A 27,509-nucleotide genomic window follows, 5' to 3' on the forward strand; every position below is an offset into this window, starting at 1 on the left:
ACTCCTTGAGAAGAGACATCCTCAAGACCATCCTCAAGATAGGACTTTTGGGATCTCCTAGTTCAATCTCTCATTTTTCAGATGAGGAAGCTGAGACCCGGGAAGGTCAAGGATTTGTTCTCCTAATCTGAGACTCCTAGTGTTCAATCTTTTTTTTTTTCATTCATTTAACAGATACTTATCAAAAGCCCACTTTGTAACAGATACTAGATGCTGGGATACAGCAGTGAAAAAAACAAGGATTCCTGCCCTCGGGAAGCTTACTTTTAGTGGAGGAAGACAGACAATAAGCACAAAATAAGTAAAAATAAAATAAACAAATAAAAGTGTATGTGTGAGGGTGATAAAAGCTATAGAGGAGTGTGAAGACTAGAAGACTAGAAGAGAGTCCGGCCCACTGAAATGCCGTTGGGAAGGTGACCCTTGAGGATAAAGGGCCCTGGACAGGGCTTACAGGTCTGCCGCACACTATAGCCCATTGTGACAGTGTTTTTGGGGTTCTAGAGTGCAGGCCTGAGGAAGGCAGGAGAAGTCCTGGAGAAGGAGGAGGAGGAAAAGGACTGAAGTGGGATTTAGTGGGTGGGCTGTGCCCCCCTGGGGGGCAGAAAAGCCCAATGGGTCAGAAGGGCCATAAAGACTCCCTTTACCCTTATGAGGGGTAAGATAAATTTGTTCCCGAGGCTTCCTTGCCTTCCATCCTCTGTTCCTCCCCAACCCCCTCCACCAGATCTCAGATGACACCCCCATTCTGCTCTTCTCCCACTTTTAGGAACACTTAGAGGTGGGTCCAAATTGTCTTTGTCCCAGTACAGAGCGCGCAGCCTGGAAGAGCTTGTGACAGGCACCCAAGACCCACAGGGAGGTCACATGGGCCCCGTGGGGCTTGGTTCCAGCCCAAAGGGGGGTTGAGGTCTCCTGGTCACTTTTGTGTCTCTCCCAACAGGACTTCTGTGAGCAGCCTCCATGAGGCCCTGGACCAGTGCATGATTGCCCTGGACCTCTTCCTCACCAACCAGTTCTCAGAAGCACTCAGCTACCTCAAGCCCAGGTGAGGCTTAAGCCTAGGTTGGGGGTGGGGGCCCGGGGTGTGTGTGTGTGTGTGTGCCCGCGCACATGTATGTGCACGCACACATCCGTGCCCAGGCATGAACACACTCAAGAGCCCATGTGTAGTATAGGGATGGGGGTGTCTGGTCATGGAGAACCAGAGGTCTTATGTAAGAGGAACCCTGTGTAACTGACTGCCTTCAGCCTTCTGGGTCACCATGACCCCCCGAGAGTCCCATAAAAATAGGGGCTCAGGCTCCCCATTGTACAGCCCTGAGCAGTCAGGCCCTCCCCAAGGTCATTGTGACTTTCTTCCTTTTAGGTTCTTGTGGCCTCTTCCACTTTGATTTCTTGTTCCCGCTGAATCCACTGGGGGTTTCTCCCCTGTCAGCTCTAACACAGCTGCTTTTCCTCATTTTTCCCCAGAGCACTAAAGATTTGAGTTGCCTTTACTCAAGTCCTTTAGGGTAATGTTGGTTAATCATTTAGCCATTTGTTCCAGTATTTACTGCCTTCTTTCTAAATAATATGCTTATACTGCTCTTCCTTTGTCAGTTTTTTCAGTTTTTTTTTTTTAAGTTTTTATTTGTTAGAGCGAGAGCGCGCACAAGCAGGGGTAGCGGCAGGCAGAGGGAGAAGCAGGCTCCCCACTGAGCAAGGAGCCCGACGCTGGACTTGATCCCAGGACCCTGGGATCAGGACCTAAGCCAAAGGCAGACACTTAACCCACTGAGCCACCCAAGCGTCCCTTTTTTCAGTTTTTTAAAGACAAATTAAGATAGAATTAATAGACCATAATATTCTTTTTTTTTTAACCTTTTACTTTTCAACATCTATTGGTAGACAAGAATTTAGCTTTCTTATACCCCTGCCTTACCTCCCTTCCCTCATCCTCCTCTCATCGTATCACATTATCTGGCTAAATCAGTAATGTTTACATTATTATAATTAGGTAACTGATGCTCATTGTAGACACAAGCCATACATTGTAAGATTACATTTCCTTTCTGGAGTTAATAATTGTCTTGTCTTTTCATTTGCCTAATTTGCCATACGTTTATCCTGAACTCTTTATAAGCTTTTCCCTGGAAACCTGTCTGCTGGAAGACAGATGTGTCTACTGGCCACGTCCCAGCTGTCTCCTGGAACTCCCTTTGCTTCTCTCTGGTTTCCTTGACCTGGCTTTTTCTCTGGTATCCTCCCCCATTTTACCACAGCGTGTCCTCCAGAAACTTTCCTAGGAAGGAGTTGCATGAATATAATCCGCGCCCCCCCCCTCAGAATTTTGAAGGCATTGCATCCCTGTTTTCTAGCATCTGCTGTAGCCACAGGAACCCTTATTTCTTCTAGCTTTGCGTGTGATCATTTTTTCTTCCCCAGAAATGTTTAGAATCTTCTCTTTTGTTCTTGCAAATCTGAAATTTCACGACGATGTGCTGAAACGTACATCTTTTTATTTGGTATTTTTTATTTGGAGACTGCCTTTCAGTTCTGGGACCTTCTCTAGCATGACGGCTCCATGTTCAGTCTCCCTTTCTCAGGCTTTCTGTAAGTCAAACACTGGACCTCCTGGACCAGTCCTCTTCTAAGCCTCCTGTCTACCCTCCAATTTTGCATTTCTTCCCCCCCCCCTCTTATTTGGGGGAGATTTCCTCAACCTTATCATTAAATCCTTCTATTGAGTTAGAAGAGATCCTTCTATTTTCTTTTTTTCTGTGATCATATAATTAATATCCTTGTAGTTATTGTTCTCTGAATGTTCTTTTTTTCCCTAAAACATCTTATCCTTGGTTTATGGATGTACTCTGTTCTTTATATCTAAATTTGAAATATGAGAGTCCTTAGGATATGGCCTGGCATATAGTAAGCACTCTAGTAAATATTTGTTGTTATCACAGAATATTGTCTCTCTCTTAAACACTTTTTTTCCCCTATGTAATCTTGGCTTTCTCCAAGCTCTCTTTTTCTGTGTAATGGGGGAATCTCCTGGTGCGGGCTTTTCTCAAGTGCCTCCTGGCCCCTGGTTGTCTGGTCATATTTAAGAGCTAGTTCTTGGCCTTGTAATTGGTGGGATTGGTTTTTGGATGTGGGGGGAGATGGGCAAGGAAGATGGCGGGGAGGAGCCTGCTTAGGGACAGGTAATGACCAGAAGGGAAGCATCTGGCTGCTTGGCCTTGTAATTGGTGAGATTGGTTTTTGGATGACTCGGCCCCCGATGTCAGCTTCTCCAGAGAAGAATCCTCTGTTCCTCAGCATGGTCAGAGAACCTCTGGCTGCCTGAATTCTGGGATTGGGCTAGGGGTGAGGGGCCAGGAGGCTAATCATGTCTGGTGCCTTCTTGCCTAAACCCTTCTTTTTAGCTCTAGGTTGTGGTTGTCCTCTGCCTCATCTGGTTCCCTCAAGTTCCCCAGGAAAGCAAATGCTGAGGCAGGGGGACTGCTTTCCCCAAGTTCCCAAGCCTGACCTGTTCAGTTTCTCCTGTCGGGGCCGGTGGCCCAGCTTCTGGAGGATGGCGTGGATTTCAGCATGTGATGGTCATGAGTCTTATAATGATCCCTCCGCAGCAGTCCCCACACCTCCTCCCCCATCTGAGGGCGTCTGGGCTTGAGGTGGAGGGTAGCCGCTATGTGAGGTAGGCCAAGCTCCATCCTGATGCATCCCTGCACATGTAGGTGCCCCTCCCAGTAGTTTTGGAAGACTCCCCAGTTCCACTTCCCTTCTGGTCATTACCTGTCCCTACGCAGGCTCCTCCCTGCCACCTCCCCCCACACCTTTCACACCCTCTCCCCATAGCCCCCTTGTGTGGGGGGGCTGCCTCACCCTCCCTCACCTCAAGAGGGCACTCTCTCAGAAGTCCCACAACTCAGGCCCCACAACTCTGGCCCCAGGGAGGAAATGCTTGCCCTGAGCCAAGGAGGCACTATGGGGAGAGACCAGTCTCTTCATGAGGCTAGCTTTTAATATCATACTTAAGGAAGTGAAGCTGCCCCTTATCTTAGCCCCTGCCCCATTCAAAGAGTCTTTCCTTTCTTTTTCAGTTTAAGAGAGTTCTGTCCAAACAGTAGATGTCATTAGCACACTCCCACCCACATCCCCATTTTGACAACCAAAAAATGTTTTAAGAAATTGCCAGATGCTGGGGGACAACTGGGGGGGGGGCGGGACAGGAAAATTATCTCCCCATCTTTATTAAGAACCACTGTTCTAGGGGAAATAATTCCTGCTTAAAAATGGCCTCCCCTCCCCATTTACAGCCATCGAAGCTTCAAAAGATGTTGGGGTCCAGTTTCATTCACTGTTCCTCATTGTGCATGCAGTGTCTCATTTAATTGTTCTGCATACTTTGCCCTCAGGGAATAACGAGCTCATCAAGCTCTGCGCCTCATCCCCCAGCCTGGGCATTTGTTTTCTGTGTTTGTCACTTCTTTGAGTAGCTTCTAGTTTAGTTTGCTTAGCTGTTGGTAGAGGAGGGAAGGGCTGGAGGCCACTAGGCTTAGCTGACCTCCACATGACTGGAGTCCCAGGTCCCAACACCCTGCTCTTCTGATGGCTCTTCCGGTGCCCTCCCCAACTTGACAGCTGGTCTGGGCCTAGAAGGTAGGACCCCAGTGGGCATCATGTCCCAGAGCTGGGTTTTACTCAGAGGTGAGGGGACTCTTACTCTCAGGGGTCAAGAGTCTATAAGCAAACAAGAACTTGCGTATTGTGAACTAAACTTGGGGTGTCCAGGTTTGGGGAGTTGCCCTCCCTCTGTGCAGGCATACCACACTGCACTCCACAGATACTGCATTTGTTACAAATCGAAGGTTTGTGGCAACCTGCATCAAGCAAGCCTGTCGGCACCATTTTTCCAATAGCATTTACTCAGTTTGTGTCTCTGCGTCACATTTTGGTAATCTTTGCTGCATTTCAGACTTTCCCGTTATGATTATATTTGTTATGGGTCTCTGTGATCAGTGATTTTGATGTTACTGTTGTAATTGTTTTGGGCCACCACCACGTAAGACAGTGAACTTCATTGATAAATGTTGTGTGCATTCTGACTGGTCCACTCACCAGCCATTCCCCCCTCTCTCTCCTCCTTGGGCCTCGCTATTCCCTGAAAGACAACAATATTGAAATTAGGGCAGTTAATAACCCTACTGTGGCCCCTGAGTGTTCAAGTAAGAGGAAGAGCTGCACATCTCTCCCTTTAAATCAAAAGCTAGGAATGACTAAGCTCAGTGAGGAAGGCATGTCGAAAGCCAAGATAGACTGAAAGCTAGGACTCTTATACCAAACAGCCAAGTTGTGACTGCAAAGGAAAAGTTCTGGAAGGAAATTAAGAGTACTACTCCAGTGAAGACATGAATGATCAGAAAGTAAAACAGCCTTACTGCTGACATGGAAATAGTTTGAGTGGTCTGGGTGGAAGATCAGGTCAGCCACAACATTCCCTTAAACTAAAAACTATCCAGAACAAGGCCCTAGCTCTCCTCCATTCTGTGAAGGCGGAGACAGGTGAGGAGGCCGCAGAAGGAAAGTTGGAAGCAGCAGAGGTGGGTTGGTGAGGTTTAGGGAAAGAAGCCATCTCCATAACACAGAAGCAGAAGGCGAAGCGGCCAGTGCTGGTGTAGACGCTGCAGCAGGTGATCTAGAAGCTCTGACTCAGATCATTTGTGAGGGTGGCTACGCTCAACAACAGATTTCCAGTGTAGACAGAACAGCCTTCTACTGGAAGAAGATGCCGTCTAGGACTTCCGTAGCTACAGAGGAGAAGTCAGTGCCCGGCTTCAAAGCCTCAAAGGTAGGCTGACTCTTGTTAGGAGCTAATGCAAGCTGCTGACTTCCAGTTGAAGTCGGTGCTCCTTTAGCATTCTGAAAATCCTGGGGCTCTTAAGAATTACGCTAAATTGGGGCATCTGGGTGGCTCAGATGGTTAAGTGTCTGCCTTCGGCTCAGGTCATGCTCTCCAGGTCCTGGGATCGAGTCCTGTTTCAGGCTCCCAGCTCAGGGGGGAATCTGCTTCTCTCTCTTCCTCTGCCTCTCCCCCTGCTGTGCTCTCCCTCTCTTTGTCAAATAAATAAATAAAATCTAAAAAAAAAAAAATTACACTAAATCTATTCTTCCTGTGTTAAGTTGAACAACAAAACATGTCTGTTTACAACATGGCTCACTGAATATTTTAAGCCCACTGTTGAGACCTCAGAAAAAAATTTCCTTTCAAAATACTGCTCACTGACAATGCACTTGGTCACCCAGGAGCTCTGATGGAGATGGACAACGAGATGAATGTTGTTTTCATGCCTGCTAACACGGCATCCATACCGTGCCGCATGGTTCAAGGAGTCATTTCAAATTCCAACTCCTATCTCTTAAGAATCTATTTCATAAGGGCTATAGCTGCCATCGAGAGTGATTCCTCTGATGGATCCGGGCAAAGTAAATTGAAAAACTCTAAAAAGTATTCACCATGCTAGACACCAGTAAGAACTCTGTGATTCATGGGAAGAAGTCAAAGTATCAACATGAGCAGGAGTTTGGAAGAAATTGATTCCAACCCTCATGGATGACTTTGAGGGGTTCAAGACTTCGGGGAGGAAGGGACTGCAGATGGGGGTGGAAGGAGCAAGAGAACTAGAAGTGGAGTCTGCAGGTGGGACTGCGTGGCCGTCATCTCAGGATAAAACTTGAGCGGGTAGGAGTTGTATCTAATGGGTGAGCAAGGAAGGTGGTTCCTTTTCTTTTTTTAAAGATTTCATTAATTTATTTGAGAGAGAGCACATGAGAGGGAGAGCATGTGAGAGAGAGAGCATGAGCAGGGAGGAGCGGCAGAGGGAGAGGGAGAAGCAGACCCCCGCTTGAGCAGGGAGCCCAACAATGGGCTCAGTCCCAGGACCCCAGGATTCTGACCTGAGCTGAAGGCAGATGCTTAACTGACTGAGCCACCCAGGCACCCAAAGAAGATGGTTTCTTGAGATGGAATCCACTCCGGGTGAAGATGTTGTGAAGATTGTTGAAACGACAACGAAGAGTTTGCAATATTTCATGAACTTAGTTGATGAGGCAGCGGCAGAATTTGAGAAGTTTGACTCCAATTTTGGAAGAAGTTCTGTCAAACAGCATCACGTGCTACAGAGAAATCGTTTGTGAGAGCAAGAGTCCATCCGTGCAGCAAACTTCATTGTTGTCTTGTGTCAAGAAATTGCCACAGCTAACCCATCCTCCTGCAACCGCCACCCTGATCAGTCAGAAGCCATGGACATCGAGGCAAGATCCTTCACCAGCAAAAATATTACAGCTCACTGAAATGTCACATGACGGTTAGCATTTTGTAGCAATAAAGTATTTTTTAATTAAGGTATGTATTTTTTTAGACATAATGCTGTTACTCTGGACATAATGCTATTGCAGACTTAATTAAACTTCTGTGTGCATAGGGAAGCCAAAAATTCATTTGACCTGCTTCATTGCAATATTGACTTTATTGCAGTGTTCTGGAACCAAACCTGCAATATCTCCCATGTATGCCTGTACCACAAGTCTCAGTCCAGAACACAGTCGAGGGGCTCCCAGTGGTGGGCTGGGGAGAGCCAGGATTCCCAGCCGCAGGTGCACGTTCTGGCATTGGGCCTCAAACTAGAAATTCCACTTTGCCTGCCAGCTGCCCAGGCAGGGCTGTCCCTCCTGGGCCCAGCACCAGACTGGGTGGGTGGGGCTGAGTCTCCAGCCTCACGGGTGTGCGGAGAGGGTAGAGGGGGAGGGGCTTGATAACTGGAGAAGACTGGAGTGGGAGGGGATTATCTGGGGGGCAGGGAGTAGGTCTGAGTACTGCCAGGGAAACATCTCCTGAAGGAGAGAGTTTCTATCCAGTGACCCTTGACCCTGGCAGGCACAGAAGGACTCACATTTATTGAGCATCGGCGATGTGGCCCTGGCCCGGGTGTGCTCTTTAAGCCTCCCAGAGTCCTAGGTGAGAAGGATTATTGTATCCATGTTACAGAGGAGAACCTTGAGGTTCAGAGAGCTTTAAGATTCACCAGGATCACACAGCTGGTCACTGGCAAAGCCAAGATTTCAACCTGTGTTTCAGGGACTCTGTAGCCTGAGTTCTGTCCCCACTTCAGGCTGTGGCCTCCTTTCCACAAGCCACTGCCCTCAGATTAAGCATTTCTAGCGAAGACCTGCGAGGTATCCTGACAGCTGCAGGGGCTGGTGAGGGGTGGATCACCCTTAGATTTCCTTTAAAAACCGCTGACTGACTCCCCAGGATAATATCACGGGGGGGGGGGGTCACCAGGAAGTTAAAAAGCACTTAATTTACAAAGCGTTTTTGATTTTACAGAGAGTTTTATGAATGAGAAAGGCATGAAAATGGGTAAAGTCACATGATTTTACAATAGAACAGTCTATAAACCTTAGTCATCTCTTTCCCCTGAAGTTCCCAGCAGAAGCCCGGCACTGATAATGAAGGGATGTAGCGAAGGGAGTGAAAATTGCCGTAGCACCTACTGTGTGCAAGCAAGAGTAATCCCCCGCCAGTCCCACAGGAACCTGGACGGGCCAGCGTTATTGTCCCCATTTTGCAGAAGTGTAAATCAAGGCCCAGACATATTGCGACTTCCCTAAGTGCATAGGGGGACCTACATTTTTCTTGTCCCTCCTTGCCTGCTTCTCTTTGCGTTTGTTAGACTAAATGCCATTCCCCCACCCCCCACCATATACTTTTCAGTTGAGAGGTCTGGGCCGTGGAGAAGCAGGATGGAAGGAGCAAAAGTTCCTGAGACTGGCTCACTAGGCCCTGTCGCACTGGTGCTGAGGACAGAGATGCGTTCCACACAAGCTCTGTCCTTGAGGTGCCCACAGTTAAGTCTGAGGAGAGAGCTAAGCCTCTGCTGATACAAATTCAGTATGACCTATGCCTTGTTATAGACACATGCTCCTGAGGAGGGAGACCCGATGCCCATGGCCTTGGAGGCAGTTGAGGCCCTTGACAGATGAATCGGGGTGTGGGGGTGGGGAAAGGGCATTTCAGGTTGAGCGAACAGCATGTGCAAATGCCAAGAGGAGGGAAAGTGTAGGAATTTCTTGAGAGCACTCGTGTCTCAATGTGGCAAGGGGTATGGTCTTGAATGTGACCAGATCTTGGGGCAGAAGGGCCAGAGGGCTGGGCTGGAGAGGCGGGCAGGACCTGTGTTGTGTGGAGCCTTGGGCGCAAGCGTTATCCCATAGGACTTGAAAGCCACGGGAGGACTTCAGCAGATAGGGGCGTGGTCAGATGATGGGATAGGGAGAGGCAGGAGGGTATGCGGCCAGTGAGGCCCAGGGAACAAGGATGGGGCAAACCCCAGGGATAGGGCGGGGAAGGGGAGCTTGAGGGGAGAAGGGATTTGGGCTGTGCTCTGGGAGGTGGGGCAGAAGGCGAGAGGCAGGCCCTGGGCACTAGGGGCATGGCCTCAGGCCAACCTGTTGCTAAAGCCCTTCTTGAGTCCTCCCCACAGCCTTGCTGCTGCCATCCCTGCAGAATGGATGAGAAACTGAGGCTCAGAGTTGGAAAATCACTTGGTGCCACGCAGCAGGAAGGAGAGGAGCTGGGGTCTGAGGCCTTTTGTGCAGCAATGGAACGGTCAGACCTTGGAAGAGTCTCTTGCCCTCCCTGGATCCGTTTCCCCACCATGCTGGCTCGGAGAGGTCATGGTGGTGATCAGCACAGGCCGGCTACCTCTGCAGTTCCGGGAGTTGGTGCTCTCATGTCCCTTCTCTCTGGCAGAACCAAGGAGAGCATGTACCACTCGCTGACGTATGCCACCATCCTGGAGATGCAGGCCATGATGACTTTTGACCCTCAGGACATCCTGCTGGCTGGCAACATGATGAAGGAGGCACAGACGCTGTGTCAGAGGTCAGGGCCTTGGGGCGGGCAGGGATGAGGGGTGTTGAGGGCCATCCTTCTGCTACCTTGGCCTATCCCAATGCCTAAAATGCCACTATTAATGATGCTCCTTTTGGCTAAGAAGATGTGTCCCCAAGCCCTGTCAGCTCTGCTCAGGAGCTTTGTTGTCTGAGCCAGTCTCTAAGCAACTTCAGGGGCCAGGCCTAATTTCATGGAGACGAATTCTGGCTCTGTCACGTAATAACTCTTTGATCTTGGGCAAGTCTCTCTCTGGACTCAACTTTCTTCATATGGAAAATAGGTATAAAGATAGGGTCGTTGTGGGAACTGAATGAAGTTACTGGTCACAGGACTTGGGGCGTAATTTGTATTTGGTACACATACACTGCTTGAATGGATGAATGAATGAATGAAACCTCAGTGTTTGTACACAGGTAGTATTGTCTTTCACTGGGCACACACTCATGCTTGCCCTAGGCCAGCTGCTGTGCTGGGCACGGGTCACCCAGGGAACGTCAGACCTGGCCCCCCGACACCCGAACTGGCTGGTCTGGGAGAAGCGCGGATGGTGACCTCCCAGCGTGCTGCAGGGAAGCTCCAGGGGCTGTGGGGGTCTTGCCAAAGGAGTAGGAAAGGTTTCCTGGAGGAGGTGATGCTGGAGCTGGGTCCTGAAGGGTGACGAGGAACCGGCTGGGGCTGAAGAAGGAGGGGAGGAGCTCCAAGTAGGGGTTACAACAGAAGCAAGGGTGTGAGGAAGCCTGGACTCAAGAGAGTTGCCAGTTCGGTGTGGGTGGAGTCCCATGGGAAGGGTGGCAGATGCGTCTGAGCCCACCCGGGCCCCTTGCTCACCCTCACTGAATGACTTGAGGTCCCTCTTTCCTCTTCAGGCACCGGAAGAAGTCCTCTGTGACAGATTCCTTTAGTAGCCTGGTGCACCGCCCCACGATGGACCAGTTCACGGAAGGTGTGGCATCTGAATGTTCGTCCTCTCAACCCTGCTGACCCCAGGCCACCCTGTTCCAGGCCCAGGGAGGGGTGGGAAGGGGCACTTAACCTCCCAGTTTCACCAAAGGGGCTGGGCCCTGGCCTAGGTGCTGGGGCACAGATGGGTCAGACCTGGGGCCTTTGGAGAAGTTGCTCTCAGGTTGGGGGGTGGGATTGGGGAGGGGGCTCACTTACCTGATGGCATGACCTGCTGTGGACCCAGAAGTTGGGGGAAGAAAACGCTATCACGAGGTCCATGCACTTTGCTCCTCGGGCCAGGATGGGCTTAGAACTGTGTGTGCGATTGGGTTTTCTGGCCTGATGACCACAGTGATATCCTGTGTCCCAGAGGGGAATGTGGTTTTGGAGGCTGGCCCACCAGGATGAGACAGCCGAAAGCGGGGGAAGGGATGGTCTGGGCTGCCAGGGCCTGTGTGCCGTGACCACCTGTGGCAGGTCTGGCGGTAGCAGGGGCCAGCTGTGAGCAGTGGGGGGCTCTTCTATGCAGGAGCAAATGGCCTTCCCCACCCTCAAGAGCCCTTGAAGTTTCCAGCACAAAAGAATGAATATGACAATGCCACTCCCTCCTCCATGGCTCCAGAGCTCCCTGATGCCCACAGGGCCAAGTCTGCAGTCCTCCAGCAGCGTTCAAGGCCCTTTGCAACCAGACCGCTGCCCCTCATCTTCACCTGTCCCCTAAGTCTCTCCCTACCTCACCCCATTTCAACCTTCTGTGCTTGGCGGTCCCCAGAGTTTTTGGTTCTCCCAGGCCTCTGCCTTGGAAGCTCTTCCTGCCTCATCCTTCCATTTCCTTTCAACTCAGGTGGCCAGACTCGAATGTCCTTTCTTCTGAAGTCTCCCCTGACTCCCTGGGCTTCTCCTTCCCTTATTCCTACAGCCTGTGGGCTTCCCTGGATCAGGATCTTCTTTGTCCACTCAGCCCAGCACTTTCTCCTGGCCGGGCACTGCAGGGGGTTGGCGCACAGCACCTGCCCTGCTGCTTGGAGAACAAGAGAAGGGCCTGCTGACACTCTGGCTGGTGGGCTGGGGGAACCAGGTGGAAGGCTGGTGCGGGGAATGTGAGCTAATTCTGGACCATGGTGAAAGCTGTGAAGGAGCCGGACTCCTGCCTCCATGGGGGGAGGAGAAAGGTGCTGACTCGGGCTCCCTTTGCCTTCTGGGAAGTAGGGTGGGGAGGATTTGGCCCATGCTACCTGCCAAGAGTTCCAGAAGGCCTCAGGGCTTTCGTTTTCTCCCTACAGAGGAAATCCATGCTGAGGTCTGCTATGCAGAGTGTCTGCTGCAGAGAGCAGCTCTGACCTTCCTGCAGGTAGGAACCCTCTCCTTGTGCAAACGGCCTGGGGATTTCGGATCAGTCACCATCTCCAAGCCGGAAGTGGCTATAGCAGCCACAGCCAGCCTCCCTGTGGTTCAGGAGAGGACTGAGGCTCGGTGACCCCAGCACTCCCAGCCCCAGCCAGGCTCACTGGCTGCGGTGATGGGCTTTCCCCCTCTCCACACCGAGCACACGTGTTCCCACCCACTACTAGGATGTGCTTCCACCTCATGACTGCTGTTTTCCTCCTAAGGGCCGTGTGGGGAGACAGGCATTCGCACAAAGCCTGCTTTACGCTTGATTCATTCAACAAGCAAGTTTGAATGGATTAAACTTGATTCTATGACATACCAGGCTTTGTATGAACATTAGAGCTATGTGGTTTTATAGATCTTACACCCAAAGCATGGTTGTTTTTATATAAATTTACATATACTATTAAATCTTCACCTCACAGGCCTGCAAAGGGGAGGATTAGAGGGGAGGAGCCGCTTTCACAGGGTCATCTGATTAGCAACTGGCAGAGCTGGGATTTGAACACAGGTCTGGTCAGCTTGGAGCCTGTGCTCCTCACCACACAGTGGTAATTATGAGAGCCATCACCTCATGACTTCACCAGAAAGCCTGGGTTATAACATATAATCATCATGCGAATGTGGGGATTGGGGTAGAGAGGCACATATGAATTTTATTATTGGGGTACTATTTATTTTTGTTAGCTATTGTTCTTTTTGTACCTCAGGTAATTAGAATGAGATTAATCCTAATTCCTCATTTAGATGACTGTTAATAATTTCATTGTGAGTGGCCTTTTATTTATTTGTGTATTCTGTTACACATGATAGATAAACGCCCATGAGCTCCCCCACCCAACCAGAGAACAGAACACAGCAAGTCTCCTGGCCCTCTGGGCTCCTCCCCACGGTGTCCCCTGCCTCCCCTCATGGGGAAACCACTGCCTAGTGTTTTGTGTATCATCTCCCACCTTATTTTTTAAAAATAGTTTTCTCAGCTTCCTATTCGTGTCTGAGCAGCATATTGTTCTGTTTTAGTTGGCTTCACGCTTCTTAAGCCCGCAAGCTGGGGGGGACTTGCTTCCTTTACCCAGCCTTATGTGGCTGTATAATATTCCCTTCTATGAATATAGCTGTCTGTTTGTCCATTCTGCTGCTGAAAGGCATTTGGGTTGTTTCTGGTTCCTGGCTGCTATAAACACCGGTGCTGTGAATATTCTTGAAGGTGACTTGCGCAGCCCCGCAGCCCACGTTCGTCCATTTCTCTTGGGCATACCCCCGGGAATGGAACTACAGGTGGGCCGTAGGTACTGGTGCTTTAAATTACAAATGTGGTAAATAGCTACTTGTTGCGAAAGACAGAAAAATGCAAAAAAAAAAAAAAAAAAAGCATCCGTCTGGCTCTTCCTCCACCTGGAGGAGGCACTATCAAGCATGGGGAGTGCCTTCTCCAGGCCCTTCTGCAGGCACTTAGCATATGTAACTGTGAGGCTGTGGTTGAGCCCTGGGCATTTTGGAGGTCTTGTTTGGCAAGGAAATTCTCAAGTCCCAGGGTTAGGGAGGCCTGATTTGGCTAAGCTCTGACCCCATCCCCTAGGACTCCTTATAGAGCTGGGCCCAAGGCCGGGCAGGTTGGGCCCAGAGACTTGTGTGATCCCTCTCAAGCCTGCGGCCCCCCACCTAGGCCTGGCTCTTAGCATCTCTCCCTCCTGCAGGATGAGAACATGGTGAGCTTCATCAAGGGCGGCATCAAAGTTCGAAACAGCTACCAGACCTACAAGTGAGTGGGGCTGGGGGCGCCTGGGTCCACAGCGTCTATGACCCTGTGCCCCTCAGGCTGCTTTGTGGGAGGCAGAGAGCACTTGCTGGAGGCAGGAAGCCTAGAATGCCATGTGACCTCAGGCAGATGTCTGTACCCTCAGGACCTCAGATTTCCAGGATATTATTCCCCTGGTTTTTTGGGGCATATCTATTCCCCGAGTCTATGCCTCACCCGGAGCAGGGGAAAATCAGACAGAATCTGGACACACAGCTTGGTGTGGTAGGGGCTCGGAGGCAGACACAGGGACTTTCATTTTGAGAACAACAGCAGAACCCCTACACATCTGTTAAGGCCCAATCCAAATGCCACTTTCTGCACGGAGACTTCGTTGGACCCTCCGGTACACACTCACACCCTCCTGAGGGCCAGATCATTTCCATGCCATCTCAGCACTGGGCCAGCCATTGGCCTTGTTTAATGGATGAAAGAAATAAGACTCAGTCCAAACACTTCTACTCAACATGGCACCACAGTTCTTATCTACAATTCTAAAATCAAAAAAGCTTTGAAAGCCCAGTTTCTTCCCTTGAGTTTGGCATTAAAACTCATTTTCCATTAAAAGTTGACTTGAATTGACTTGAGACCATCTAACGTGACTGTTTTTTTTAACAATAATATTTTTTTATTATGTTAGTCACCATACAGTACATCCCTAGTTTTTGATATAAAGTTCCATGATTCATTACTTGCGTATAACGTGACTGCTTCCCCACAGAGACAGTGCGAGTTCGATTTCAAGGTACTTCTGGGATATAATACACATACGGGCACTGCATGACTTTGTCGGTCCGTGCTGGAATTGTGTTCTGCCCCCTCCCGTCTCTTCACCAGCTGCCAGAGTGGTGTTTCCAAAGCACAAACCTTACCAGGTCACCCTCTACCAATTCCTGATGCTCCTCTTTCTCTTAGAATAAAGTCCCAGGTCATGCTGAGTCATTCCTGGGAGCTCTTCCTGCCATGCGAACAGTATCTTCCACCTCACTCTGCCTCAGACATTTGGGCCTTCCCTCAGTTCTTCAAACATGCCAAGCTCAGGCCTACTTCGGGACTTTTGGACATGGTGTCTCTCTGCTGGGAACACCCTCTTTCTGTGCCAGGCCAACCCTCCCCATCCCTAGGGTTTCAGCTCAAATGTCAGCTTCTCAGAGAGACCTTCCCTGAACCCCAGACTCGATCAGGCCCCGGGAGTCTTCTCCTTTGAGGCCCTCCTTACCCTCACAGTGACTTGATGGGGGTCTGTTCCCTAGAGTGGGAGAACTGTGAGGGCAGCCACTTGGTGGCTTTGCTTCTAGCTGTCCTCCAGTGCCTGGCACAGAGAGGCCTCAGTCAGTGTTTGCTGATTGAAAGCCTTCAAGGTGCTCATGGCCTGGGAAGGAGGTGGGCACATCTTTAAAGCCTCTGTCCTGCCCCAGGTGGGCTGGGATATGGACTCTGTTTGATTGATGACCAGGAAAAAGAAGGTTGGATTTCAACCAAGAGGCCCCACGTAGACTTCCTGAAGGAGGAGGGGGTGTTGGAGTTAACCCAGTGGCTCTTCACTGGGACATTTGGCAATATTTGGAGACATTTTGGTTGTGACAACCTTGGGGGATGCTGCTAAACATCTTATAATACAGACAGCCCCCCACCTCCACTTGAATGGAGAATGTATCCAGCCTAAAATGTCAGTAGTGCTAAGGTTGAGAAACTGTTCTAGAGAGAATGCAGAGGATATGCAAATGCCTAGACACTGGACAAGGCAGGTGTGCTGAGGCTGACAAGGCTGACATTCTGGGGCAAGGAGTATGTTATTATGGAGATGGGGTTAGAAGTTCCTCAAATATCAGCTCTCTGGATTGCCAGAACTGTTATCAATCTACCACCAGGGAGTTCTGAGAACAGCTGGGAGTGGGGGGCAACCTTAGTCCCAGCTGGAATGGGACCTCGCGCCCACTATGTGCCTGAAACAAGACTTTGTCTCTCTCTACAGGGAGCTGGACAGCCTTGTGCAGTCGTCACAATACTGCAAGGGAGAGAACCACAGGCACTTTGAAGGAGGTGTGAAGCTCGGTGTGGGAGCCTTCAACCTGGTGAGTGGGAGTGCCCTACACCTGCTCTCTGCTGGCCTGTGGTGCTGGGCCCCATGCTGGCCCGGGGACCTAGCAATAAAGCAGACTTGTTGCCAGCCTAGGATGCTCAGAGCTGGGCTGGGGTGGGGGTGGGTGCTGGCACTGGCTTCAGAGTCCCTCTGTGCATTTCTTCCCAAGTCAGGTTGAAAGCTTGAAATGCACCATGACGGCAGTAGTTATAGCACCAGAAAAAGACAAACACAATAAATCAGGGCCTTTTCTACCTTGGAGAGCTGATGGTTAAATATTGACCAGTAGCAGGGAGGGAGAAAGGCCTGGAAGCAGTGGGCAACGCACAGGAACAGAAAGCCAAGACCCCTGGGGGTGGCTGGGGAAGGTTTCATAGAGTGGGGAATATTTAAGCTGAATCTTGAAGGATCTGTAGGTGGGAAGGGTATTCAAGGCAGAAGGAACAGTGGAGCTAGGTGGGGTGGCCCTGAAGCCTATTCTTGGGAGGAGGGGCTGCTCATCAACAAATTAGACTCCCGGCCCTGGGTGTCCAGAGACCTATCCAATAGTGCATGTGTGGCAGGGTGTGGCTCTCTCCCCTCTAAGCAAAGCCTGTTCCAAGAGCAGGCCTTGGGGCGGGGGTCCCTGCCCCACCCTGGGTTCCAGTTTCCTTGTGAGTAAAATGGGAACAGTGATCCGGGCCCATGTGCTAAGAAGTTCAAATGGCAGAGTTCATCAGATGGTTTGGCAGGTTATAGCCAGGCTGTCCTGGGTTTGAGAACTGGCTCCCCCTCTGATGAGCTGTGGGGCCATAGACATGTCCTGTCATCTGTGCCTCGGTTTTTCCATCTGTCAAAAGGGGCAGTGATCTTTTTTGGCAGGTGTGTTCTGAGGATGAAATGCAATGACAGAGCTGCTGGTGCGGAGCAGGGATTCAGTGTGACAGCAGCAGCTGTCGTGCGCAGGCCCTGTTATGTGCTTTACATGTGTTAGTTGGGTCCATCTTCACAGTACCCCAGGAGGTAGGGGCTATTACTGTTCCCAGATGAGGAAACTGAGGCATAGAGAGGCTGACCCAGTGGGCACGGCGAGATCGGATTTAGACACAGTTTGCTCCTAGTTGTCTCACTGAAGTGCTTCTCTATCTGGGGAAGTTGGCTTTCTGAGAAACCTTGGGCCTCCTTGTGGGCATTCTGGAGCTAGGTCCTGCTCCCCAGGATTACCCGCAGGACTCTGGGGGTGTGGGGAATAGGAGGGACAGCTCCCAGCCCTCCACTGACCACCTGCCTCTGTTCCTGCAGACGCTGTCCATGCTTCCTACCAGGATCCTGCGGCTGCTGGAGTTTGTGGGGTTTTCAGGAAACAAGGTAACCACCTGCCTCCTGGGACTCCTGACTGGCTCAGCCAGACAGGGTGGGGCTGAGGGGCTGCAGGCCCTGTGTGCCAGTCCTGGCACAGCCCCCCTCAGTGTGTGGCCCTGGACAAGGCCCAAGCCTCCCTGAGCCTCAGTCTGCTCTCCAGTCAAATGGGGCCAGTGATCCCTGCCCAGCCCCACACAAGATGAAGAGGCTATAGGGTAAGGACAGGTGTGAAGGGCAGCTTCATGCAGTGGCCTGGAGTCATGTTCTCTGAGCCTTGCAAGTGTCCGGAACCTGGTCCTCCTCCCTTTGGCAGACCTTGAGCAAGTTCTTTCCCTCAGGACCATTTTCTTGTCTGGGAGATGCCTAAGAGATGCACTACCGTGCGTCAGGCCTTGAGGGCAGAAACCAGAGGACACAAACACCCAGAGACTTTGCTAAAGGCAGGAATCTGAGTACTAGGTAGCAAATTGGGGAGAGCTCCCTGGTGGAGGAGGCCCTCATGATAAAAGGAACAGTGGCCTAGGAGTCAGGAATCCTGGGGCAGTTCAGCCTCATCTCCTCCTCCTCTGGGCCTTTTTGGGTAAAACAAGGGGCTTTTTGTTTTAGACTGATCAGTATTTCTCAAGCTTGAACTTTCTCTGGCCTTTCCTGATACTTGCCACGTTTGCAGACCTCTATATTATTATTTATGTATTATTTTTCCCAAAAGTGGCTCATATTTTTTTACTTAAGTTTATCTAAAGGAAACACTACTACCTAGAAAACCCATGTTATTTGGCGCGATAACGTCATCGTAACCGTAGATACCACGAGCAGCAAGCGACCTTGCGAAAGCAGGCTGTTTGACGCACCGAGGCTGTTTTCCTGTGGCAAGAGGTGTTCAGCGTGACAGTGGTGTTGAACACACACCAGCACAGGACTGAGGCTTTCTCCTGGACACCATCAGGGCAGACAGAGGACTGAGAAGGGAAGACCCTCACTTGTGCCTCATGTCTGTCTGGAGACCTGTCCGTGGCCCGGGTCCGGGGAAACACCAGCTAGAGGCTCCGAAAGTCCCCTTTAGTTTTGTTTTCTTAAGAAGGCCCTTGAGTCCTGAGAAGGATTTCAGGACGATAACAGGAGGGAAGAACATGAGAAAGGCCAGGAGGTGGGATGGTGTGGCCTGCCTGGCTAGGAGGAGAGGGTGGCAAAGTCAAAGAGGGAGAGCCCTCAGACACCAGCTCTGGCCTTGTCTTTATCCTGAAGGCAAGGAAGCTCTGGAGTGTTTGAGGCAGAGGTGAGGTAGGTCAGATTTGTAGATTAGAAAGAACAAGAATACCCTGGAGGACAGACAGGGGCAGAGACTGCAGGCAGGGATACAAGTGGAGTCTGGCCTCTCCTCCTCCCCAGCCAAGCTCTAGAGCCTTCTCCTCCAGGAAGCCTTCCCAGACTGCAGTCCTCGTGGTCCCATCTGTGCTCTGAGCCTGTGGTTAGGATTATCTGCCTCAAGTGGAGTCTGGCCTCTCCTCCTCTCCGACCAGACTCGGGGCTGCTCAGGGCCTCAGTGCTCACCATGGGGGCCAGCAGGTGAATAAAGGCAGGAATGGGGACAGGGCTGTGGAGGAAGTGGTGGACACCAGGACCCAAGCCTCGACCCTGGCCTTGGCAGCAGTGTCGTCTGCCCCCAGGAAGGTGGCTGAGGCACCAAGAGGGGCGGCCTGGCTCAGGGTGGCCCAGCCAGAGAGCCGCTGACCTGGCCGGCAGGGTTCCAGACGTGGCGTCCAGAGCTCTCCTGGCCCTGCTCCAGCAGCACAGCCCTCACAGCTGTCCCCCCACCCCCCGGGTCTGGCCTCAGCCTATTGGTCTCTTTCTCCCAGGACTACGGGCTGCTGCAGCTGGAGGAGGGCGCATCGGGGCACAGCTTCCGCGCTGTGCTCTGTGTCATGCTGCTGCTCTGCTACCACACCTTCCTCACCTTTGTGCTCGGTAGGAGCGCCCTCTGGGCGACAGCTGGGGCATCTGGGGTTTGGCTCTAAGGGCAGGGGGCTAGAGGGCAAGGAGCTGCGACCCTGCTTGCCCACAGGACCGGGGGGTGGGCGCTGAAACTGGAATCAGCAGAGCTGCGCCAGCTGTCTTGGGGCCTGGCCTGCTGACCACTCACCTCCTCAGAGTGTGACCTGGCTCCAGCCTCAGTTTTCTCATATGTGAAATGGGGATGGTCATGCCTACCCAGTAGAGGGTGTGAGGACACTGTAGGCAGGCCCTTGGGGGTCTGGGTACCACCCTGGTGGGCAGGGCTCTTGGTTACTGAGCCTTGTGGTGCGCCGGGCTGATATCAGCACCATCTTATTTAACCCTCACATCACTCTGGAGGTAGAAGAATTATTATTATCCCCATTTCACAGAGAGGGAAGAAGAGGCCCCAAGAAGCCCCTGGTAGATTGCTGGGGGGATTCCAAGAGCCAGTGGTGGTGATACGTGTTGTCGCCTCACCTCCTTCAGGTACCGGGAATGTCAACATCGAGGAAGCAGAGAAACTCTTGAAGCCCTACCTGAAGCGATATCCTAAGGTGAGCCCCCCTTCCTGATGGAACACCCCCAGCCCATGTGCCCTGTGCGCCCACACAGACCCACATGCGTGTCATTGCAGGGTGCCATCTTCCTGTTCTTCGCAGGGCGGATTGAAGCCATTAAGGGCAATGTTGACACAGTGAGTAATGGGGGTCCGAGCCAGTGCTGGTGACCCCTTGCAGTCCCCAGACCGGTGGGCAGACTGGGAGGAGGGCTCCAAGAGAGAACCAACAAGAGACCAGGGGCAGGGAGAAGCCATTCGGAATGGAGCAGTCTGGGAAGATGAGGGAGGAGGTGGCGTTTGCGGTGAGTAAGATCTGACAGGAAGGTGCAGGACTGCCGTATTCCTGCACAGGGACGTCCCTCAGACACAGGGTGGGGGGGGGGGTTTGTAAGCCCCACTTGTTCAGGGCATGGTGACAGGCACTGTGAATGGAGCAGCGGTGCCAGGCTGTGACGTGGGCACCTTGATGACCTGGTGAAGGAGTCTGAACTCCATAGATGGGAGGGAGCCATCGAAGGGGTTCGAGAGGGGAGGTTACACGGGTCTGGCAGAATCCCCAGGAGGGACTGTACAATATAGAGTTCTGGGGTCTCCAGCTGGCCTTGGCTGTGATTCCTCAAGCAGCAAGACAGATGCCCTGGGTCCAGGTCCTTTCATGGGAGCTACTGGAAACTTTGGAGTTTGCTCTGAGGCAAAGACATTGTATCACTTTCATATTAATACTTTCCATTGCCTCCTATCCTTTCATTATAGCTCGATCCCATCCTTTCATTTTGTGCCGAAAGACTAGAGTCCCAGGGAGGGGCAGTCACTGGGCCCAAGGTCGTCCTATATATGTAAGTGAGGCTTAGTGGGTAGAACCAGGCCTGGAGCCCAGAACTCCCATCTCCCCAGCGCTGCTGCCTGCCCTCCCTCCCTGAGCCTGGCAGAGGGCTGGCCCACTGTGCGCTGGAGGAAGCTGGGCCTGCTATGGAGTGGGGCAGGGTGGTGGGGCCATGAGGCTGACAGCAGGTGCCCGCCGCAGGCCATCCAGCGGTTCGAGGAGTGCTGTGAGGCCCAGCAGCACTGGAAGCAGTTCCACCACATGTGCTACTGGGAGCTGATGTGGTGCTTCACCTACAAGGGCCAGTGGAAGATGGCCTACTTCTATGCCGACCTGCTCAGCAAGGAGAACTCCTGGTCCAAGGTGGGCTGACACTAGGTGCTGGGGCCAATGGGGGACCAGGCCAACCCAGCCTGGCTGTGAACCCCCAGACCCAGGGCCAAACCCTTAACTGAAAACAGATGTCTCAGCTGGCATTTAAATAGAACCATAAGTTCTAAGAGTACTCAGGGTTGGTGGGAACTAAAGACCGTGAGGAGCAGATAAAGTTTAGAACTACAGTGGCAGTCAAGATTTTTAGTCACAAAGGACAGAAGCACGGCTCAACTGTCCCGGTGAATGCTGTCTGAGAGAACATTCTGTTATGGTGGAGGTAGCCCCCAGCTACAGCAGCTCATTGAGCACCTGCAGTGTGTTAGTGCAACTGGGAAACAGGGTGCTTTCAAATTTTATTTAATTTTAATTCAAATTTAAAAAGTCACATGGGGTTAGTGGCCACTGTATATGGACTATGCAGGTGGAAAACACAAAAGACTCTTTGGTTCATAGAACTGAAAATTCTAGGCACAACTGATTTCAGGTAGGGCTGGATCCAGGAATTCAAATCATGTCATCTGGGCTTGGCATTTTTCCATCTGTGGCTGTGCTCTGCTCTATGACATCTTTGCTGTGCGGGCGGGTTTTCTCCATGTGACAGGGTGGCCATGGATTGCCTGCCCCTAACTCACATCTTCCCTTTGGTTTCAACCACAGTCTCATAGTTGAGGCTCACTGGTCTGGCGTAGATCACGTCAGTGCTTGGAAACAGGGGTGGGAAGATTCCTCATGGATCAAGAGTAGGAGAGGGGTGTTCTCCAGAAAAAAAAATGAGGTGATGTCCCCAGAAGAAGTGTTGGTTGGTGGGGGGAGGCATTAAAGAGATGCCATGAAAGCAAAATAAAGCACAGCAGAAGCCCACAATAGGTGAAAATTTATAACATTATGGTAAGTGGTAAAATAAGTATTAGCCATTATCAGGGAACCTTGATCTAAAGTGACCCAGAAGCCTTCCTGTGGAGGGAGGCAGGCAGCCGTGTTCACAAACACAGGGAACAAGAGGCCTGGGGTGGCTGCGCAGCTGCTGGGAGGAGCAGAGGGAGGGCCAGGCCTCCTAGGTGTCAGGAAGTCTGGCTGTGAGTCAGCGCCATCTCCAGCTCACTGTGTGACTTTGAGGTGGTCAGCGCCCCCCCCCACCCCCCGCAATGCTTTCCTCAGAAGTTTCCTGTGAAAGTGGGGGTTGTAGCACCTCGAATTCTGAGGCCTCATTCATTGCTGATCTGCAGCACTTGGCCACCAGAATCCCCCAACTTCCAGCTCTAGGGACTTCGCGTGTGGCCATTACTGTAGGCGTCAGCCCCTCCGCTCAGCATCCCTCTCTGCCTGGACCGTGCCAAGTCGTGCGCGTGGAGCCCTCACATTTCCCCCGGTGCTTGCAGCTGAGATGGCCACACACAAAGTGGTGACAGCGGTGTGCTGAGCGCCGTAGCGGGGGGAATCTAAGGGGAGCTCAGAGGCAGCCCTGAGCAGCCCAGCCAGGAGGACAGAGGAGGAGTATTTGGGGGCAGAGTGGGGGAAGCGGAAGGGTACTCCAGGCGAGGAGAACAGCTAGGACAGAGGCTCAGGAGCTGGCGTGCTGCCGAAAAGTTGTGTGTCAGCAGGTCAAGGGCCTTGTGGGTGGGAGTGCAAGGGTACTGCGGAGGGGCCTTCCCCCTAAGTTCCTCGCTGTAAGCTTCTTGAAGACACGGACTGTCTGCACAGAGCCTGGTAGAGTAATCCAGCAAAATAAATGTGTGGAATCATTGGACAATCAGATAAGCCTGAGGAGACAGGACTCCCACCCAGGGAGGTGGCTCTTTTCCATCAGTGTGGCCCCACAGCATTGCCTGACAACTTGGATGTCTATGGGTCTCAGAACCCTAGGTCACTGCATCCATCCTAACTTCTGGGGACTCAATGAGGGGAAGTTGTTTGGGGCAGTGGAGGGGTAGGAGAAGGCTCTTAGGGAGGCCAGCGGATAAGCCTGGTGAGGAGGGACAGTAGCATCCCAGGCAGAGGGGATGGCACAAGTGAAGGCCTGGGAGTTTAAGGACTGATGGGGGAGAAATGGCAAAAGAGGAGTCAGAAAAGTAGGTCACAAAGCGCCTTGAGTGGCTGTTTGGGCTTTAGTTTGACAGTGGGGGAGCCCCTGATGTTTGCGGCTTAGATCTGTGCTCTAAGAAATCCCTCCTGCAGTTGCTGGGCATGCCATGGGCCAGGTCCTGAGGACATCCAACAGTGAACAAACCAAAGACCTCCCATCTCGAGGCTTATATTCTAGTGGGAAGAGGGATAAGAAACACACGAATGGGGGTACCGTGTAATATAATGTCAGGCTGGTATATGCAGTAGAGAAAAATCAGGCAAGGCCCATCTGAGAAGACACCAGAAGGAAGTGTGGGAGCAAGCCATATGGATATCTTAATGAAGACTGTTCCAGGCAAAGGGCACTGAAGATGCGAGAGTGGGGGAGGGGGACGCTGAGTGCATCTGATGTATTCTGGGAACAGCCCAGAGGCCAGTGTGGCTAGAGTGATATGAGAGAGGGGGAAACACCAGAGGCGAAGTTGGAGAGGAAACTGGGGGAGGAAGCAGGGTAGGGGGTTATAGTACATTACAGGGAGTCTGGATTTTATCCCAAGCATGATGGGATATCAAGATTTCAAAGAGGAACTGATATGACCTGACTTAAAAAGATCAGAGTGTGGGTGCCTGGGTGGCTCAGTGTGTTAAACATCCGACTCTTGATTTCAGCTCAGGATCATGATCTCAGGGTCATGGGATTGAGCCCCACATCAGGGTCCGCACTCAGCACGGAGTCTTTTGTCCTCCTCCCTCTGCCCCTTCCCCACTCGCGCTCACTCTCTGTTAAATAAAATCATTAAATAAATTTAAAAAACAGATAGGTAGTGGTGTAGAAATGGCTTGCAGGCACAGGGATGGGAGCAAGGAGATGGGTTAGGAGACCATATTGACAAGGGTAGTAGAAAGACATCCTGGAGGGGACACGAGATGGAGGCTGGTGCAGTGAGTGAGAGCAAGACCAGTGGGATTCCAGAGCTATATGGGAGGTAAGATCATGAGGACTTGCTGACTCAGTGCCAGGCAGAGAGGGAGAAGGTAAGGATGACACCAGGAGGTTAAAGACAGAATGAGGAACAGGTTTCAGAGGGGGGAGATTCCTCCCACTACCCCTGTGAAGACCAGCTTTTCCTCATTTTGTGAAGGGTAGACAGAGTGTGGAGGGCAGAGTGGACCTGGGAGTAGCCCTGAGCTTCAGCCTGAGAGGGGCTCCCAGGTGGAGGCTGCTTTCTGCCTTCTCCTGAGATTTGACTCCACGTGTCCCGCTCCCTTTCCTTCTCCACCCCCTGTACTTCCTTGTGAGCCTCTGGCAGGTACTTCCTCCACAGCCCCTGGTGGCAGGAGCTGAGGTTCAAGGCTCGGCCACTGGAGGGCAGGACAGAGCCAGCTTTCTCGAGCGTTGGACTCCTGGGGAAGGGGAGCAGCTATGAGGGATGTACCTTGGGGTGGGGCCGGGGGTCTCTGCACCATCAGTGTCAGGGTTGGCTGTAGACCCAGTGGGCAAGGCCCTGGAAGCACACAAACCTGGGGTCACTTCCAGCTCTGCCCCCAGAAGCTCTGCAGTCCCTGGAAGCAGAGGCAAAGTACAGATTCCTTTCTGGCATTATCTTTGGGATCAAGTGAAGTGAGGTAGGTACGGTGCCTGGCGCACAAGAAGGCAGTTATACGCGGGGACCCTGACTCACTCTTCTGCCCTCACACCTGTTTTTATGCATTCCATACTTTATGCTACCTATTTGTCGCCTCCTTACCACACATCTCAGCCCCTCCCTGGCTTTGCTCAGGCTGTTCCCCTTGTCTGGAAGGGTCCTTTCTCAGGTCTCTGAATCTTCCCATTGGCTCTCAAGGATTCAGTCTGAAGGAATTGCTTTCCGGGAGCCCTTACTGCCCTCTGTGTGTCCATCCTCACCTCCGCACTGCCCTGCACAAACACCTGCTGTTTGAGTCCTTCCCTTCGCTGCCTCAGAGGAGGGAGGGCAGCAGCTTTGATGTGGGCCTCTCCTGGACTTAGCTCCCAGCTCAAGTCCTCAAGGGGCTTCGGCTTCCTCCCTCAGTATCTCCCCTGGGGCTTGGCTACGGGGCTGGCCCTGCGAGGTCTGAATGAGGGACCTGGAGGACAGGCTGCTTACCTCTGACTCTTGCTCTGCCTTGCACAGGCCACCTACATCTACATGAAGGCCGCCTACCTCAGCATGTTTGGAAAGGAGGATTACAAGCCGTTCGGGGATGATGAAGTGGAGTTGTTTAGGTGGGTCCGGGGCCTCAGCCACATCTGCCCACAGCCACCCTGTGAGCTGTGGGCAGCAGGGAGGGAGGTGGCCGGCTTAACTCCTCTGGCTCTGAGCTCCCTGTCCCTCCCCCAGGATCACCCCATGTGCCTCATTCCCTTGCATCACCACCACCTCCTGCTGCTGCTTGTTCCAGCCCTTTGAATCTGTTCAGAGGGCTTTTTTTTTTTCCCCTCAAGGAAGTGGTTTTGTCAACATCCTTTCCACTGAGCCTCTTCTGGTCAGTGGGATAGATGTGGACACTGAGGTTCATAGAGGTCCTTTCTGCTGAGTTAGACTGCTATCCTCAGAGAAGCACAGTAAAGAACCAAAATGTGGCAATCAAACAGGATCAAATCCAGCCTCTGCTGTTTCTTAGCTATGTCACTGTGAACTATTTCAGCAGCTATAAAATGGGAATAACCACTTCTGCCTTGTAGGGTTGTTTTTGAATCAAATAGAGACCATATTGAAGAGCCTGGGGTAGGGCCTGGAGCCACTAAATCACGGCTGTTTTTATTATGATCTGTGCTGCTGTTTGCCTTCTGCCAAGGGTCTAGAGCAGGGCTCAGCCTCAGCGGGCTAAGGATGGAGCCTCAGGCCTTCTTCAGGTTATGGGTGAGGGCTGACCCCAATTTGCAGACCTGGGAGTTGTGGTACCCTGAGCTTCCCGCTAACTGCTGTCACAATAGTAGGGTGTTTATCCTTTACCAAGTGCCCCCACTTCTCCATCTCATAGCTCTTCCAGAAAGCCTGGGAGGGTAAGTATCTATGGGGGAGGAAGGATCATTTTCCCTCTGCAGTTTTAAGTTCTCGGCTAGAGACGGGCTAAGATACTCACCCCGCCCCCATAATAAAAGATTAACAGGAGAAAAATAAACTGGAGTTTAATAACATGTATACCTCCTGTATACATGGGAGAGACCCAGGAAAACTGAGTAACTGAAATGGCCCAAGCCAGCACTTTAAATACCATCCCAAGCTAAAGATAAAAGATGTCCGGGGGTGGGGAGCCAGTTTTGGGGGGTTTTCAGGCAAAGCACAGTACAGGAGGGTAAGGTGGCTCTGCAGATTTAAGTCTCTGCTTTCTCCTTTAAGAGTTTCCAGGGCTTGTCATCCTCTTCCAGGTACAGAGAAGCAGCCCTTAAAAATGGGAGATCTCGCTTATAATTATCTCTTACAAAAGAGCAGCTGCTACTAGGTTTTCAGAGCTTTTCCGGTATCTGCTGCTTCTTCATAGGCCTAAAATAATCCTTATGCCAAAGAGACATATTTTGGGGTGACAAATTCTGCTCCCCTTCATATCACTATGTCCAATTCAGAGATGAGAAAACTGGGGCCCAGAGAGGTTCCACAGTGAATAAACAAGGGAGGTGTTTGGCAGGGAACCTCACAACTAGACCCAGCTGGATGGCTCAGGCCTGAGGGTCACAGCCACGCCCAGTGACTGTGGCAGAAATCGGAGGGTGGGATGGAGCTGGGTGGGTGAGGCCCCAGATGTGGAGGCTTGCCTGCTGCACACATGTCACTTTGCCCTTGGAAACAGCTAAGGAGGCCACAGCGCGCATGGCCAGTTAATGAAAGGTTTGAGCCGTGTGGTTGTGGGCAGGTTCTTCCCTTTCTCTGGGTGTTAATCTCCCCTGTGAAACTGGGGTCAGACTTCTGCTAGGCCTTCTGGAAATGAGGCCTAAGAGTGGAAGCAAGACAAGTAGCAAAGCAGGCCTGGGGCCTTTGCTGACATTCTCATCTCTGCCAGCTGGTGTGGAGGAGGCCTCTTACCTAGCCTCAGGAAGTGGTTGGGTTTGAGGGCAGCGCCTGTGATAAGACCACAGCCACAGGCTTTGAGTCCAACACAGTCCCTCATATACGCTGGGGGAACTGAGGCCCAGAGAGGAGCCAAGCAGAGGCTGCGGGGGGGGGGGAGGGCTGGAGATCT

General features: G+C 51.8%; 1 protein-coding gene across 4 annotated transcripts in view; it reads left to right on the forward strand.

Moving 5' to 3' along the window:
* Positions 1 to 27,509, forward strand: part of TTC39A (tetratricopeptide repeat domain 39A) — a 39,197-nt gene that overhangs the window by 6,328 nt on the left and 5,360 nt on the right. Inside the window, exons 2-13 of one of the 4 annotated variants that reach the window (XM_040627322.1) lie at positions 944 to 1,048; positions 9,797 to 9,928; positions 10,807 to 10,883; positions 12,166 to 12,233; positions 13,969 to 14,033; positions 16,045 to 16,144; positions 17,434 to 17,499; positions 19,350 to 19,458; positions 19,975 to 20,042; positions 20,123 to 20,182; positions 21,072 to 21,233; positions 25,463 to 25,554. In XM_040627322.1, coding sequence (XP_040483256.1) covers positions 944 to 1,048; positions 9,797 to 9,928; positions 10,807 to 10,883; positions 12,166 to 12,233; positions 13,969 to 14,033; positions 16,045 to 16,144; positions 17,434 to 17,499; positions 19,350 to 19,458; positions 19,975 to 20,042; positions 20,123 to 20,182; positions 21,072 to 21,233; positions 25,463 to 25,554 — 1,104 coding nt within the window. Of the gene's footprint in view, positions 1 to 943; positions 1,049 to 9,796; positions 9,929 to 10,806; positions 10,884 to 12,165; positions 12,234 to 13,968; positions 14,034 to 16,044; positions 16,145 to 17,433; positions 17,500 to 19,349; positions 19,459 to 19,974; positions 20,043 to 20,122; positions 20,183 to 20,509; positions 20,884 to 21,071; positions 21,234 to 24,077; positions 24,936 to 25,462; positions 25,555 to 27,010; positions 27,158 to 27,509 lie in introns of those variants that run through there. The other 3 variants (XM_008699218.2, XM_008699219.2, XM_008699220.2) reach the window with 3 other exon arrangements.

The sequence above is a fragment of the Ursus maritimus genome, unplaced genomic scaffold, assembly GCF_017311325.1.
Source record: "Ursus maritimus isolate PB19 unplaced genomic scaffold, ASM1731132v1 scaffold_12, whole genome shotgun sequence".
Lineage (NCBI taxonomy): Eukaryota > Metazoa > Chordata > Mammalia > Carnivora > Ursidae > Ursus > Ursus maritimus.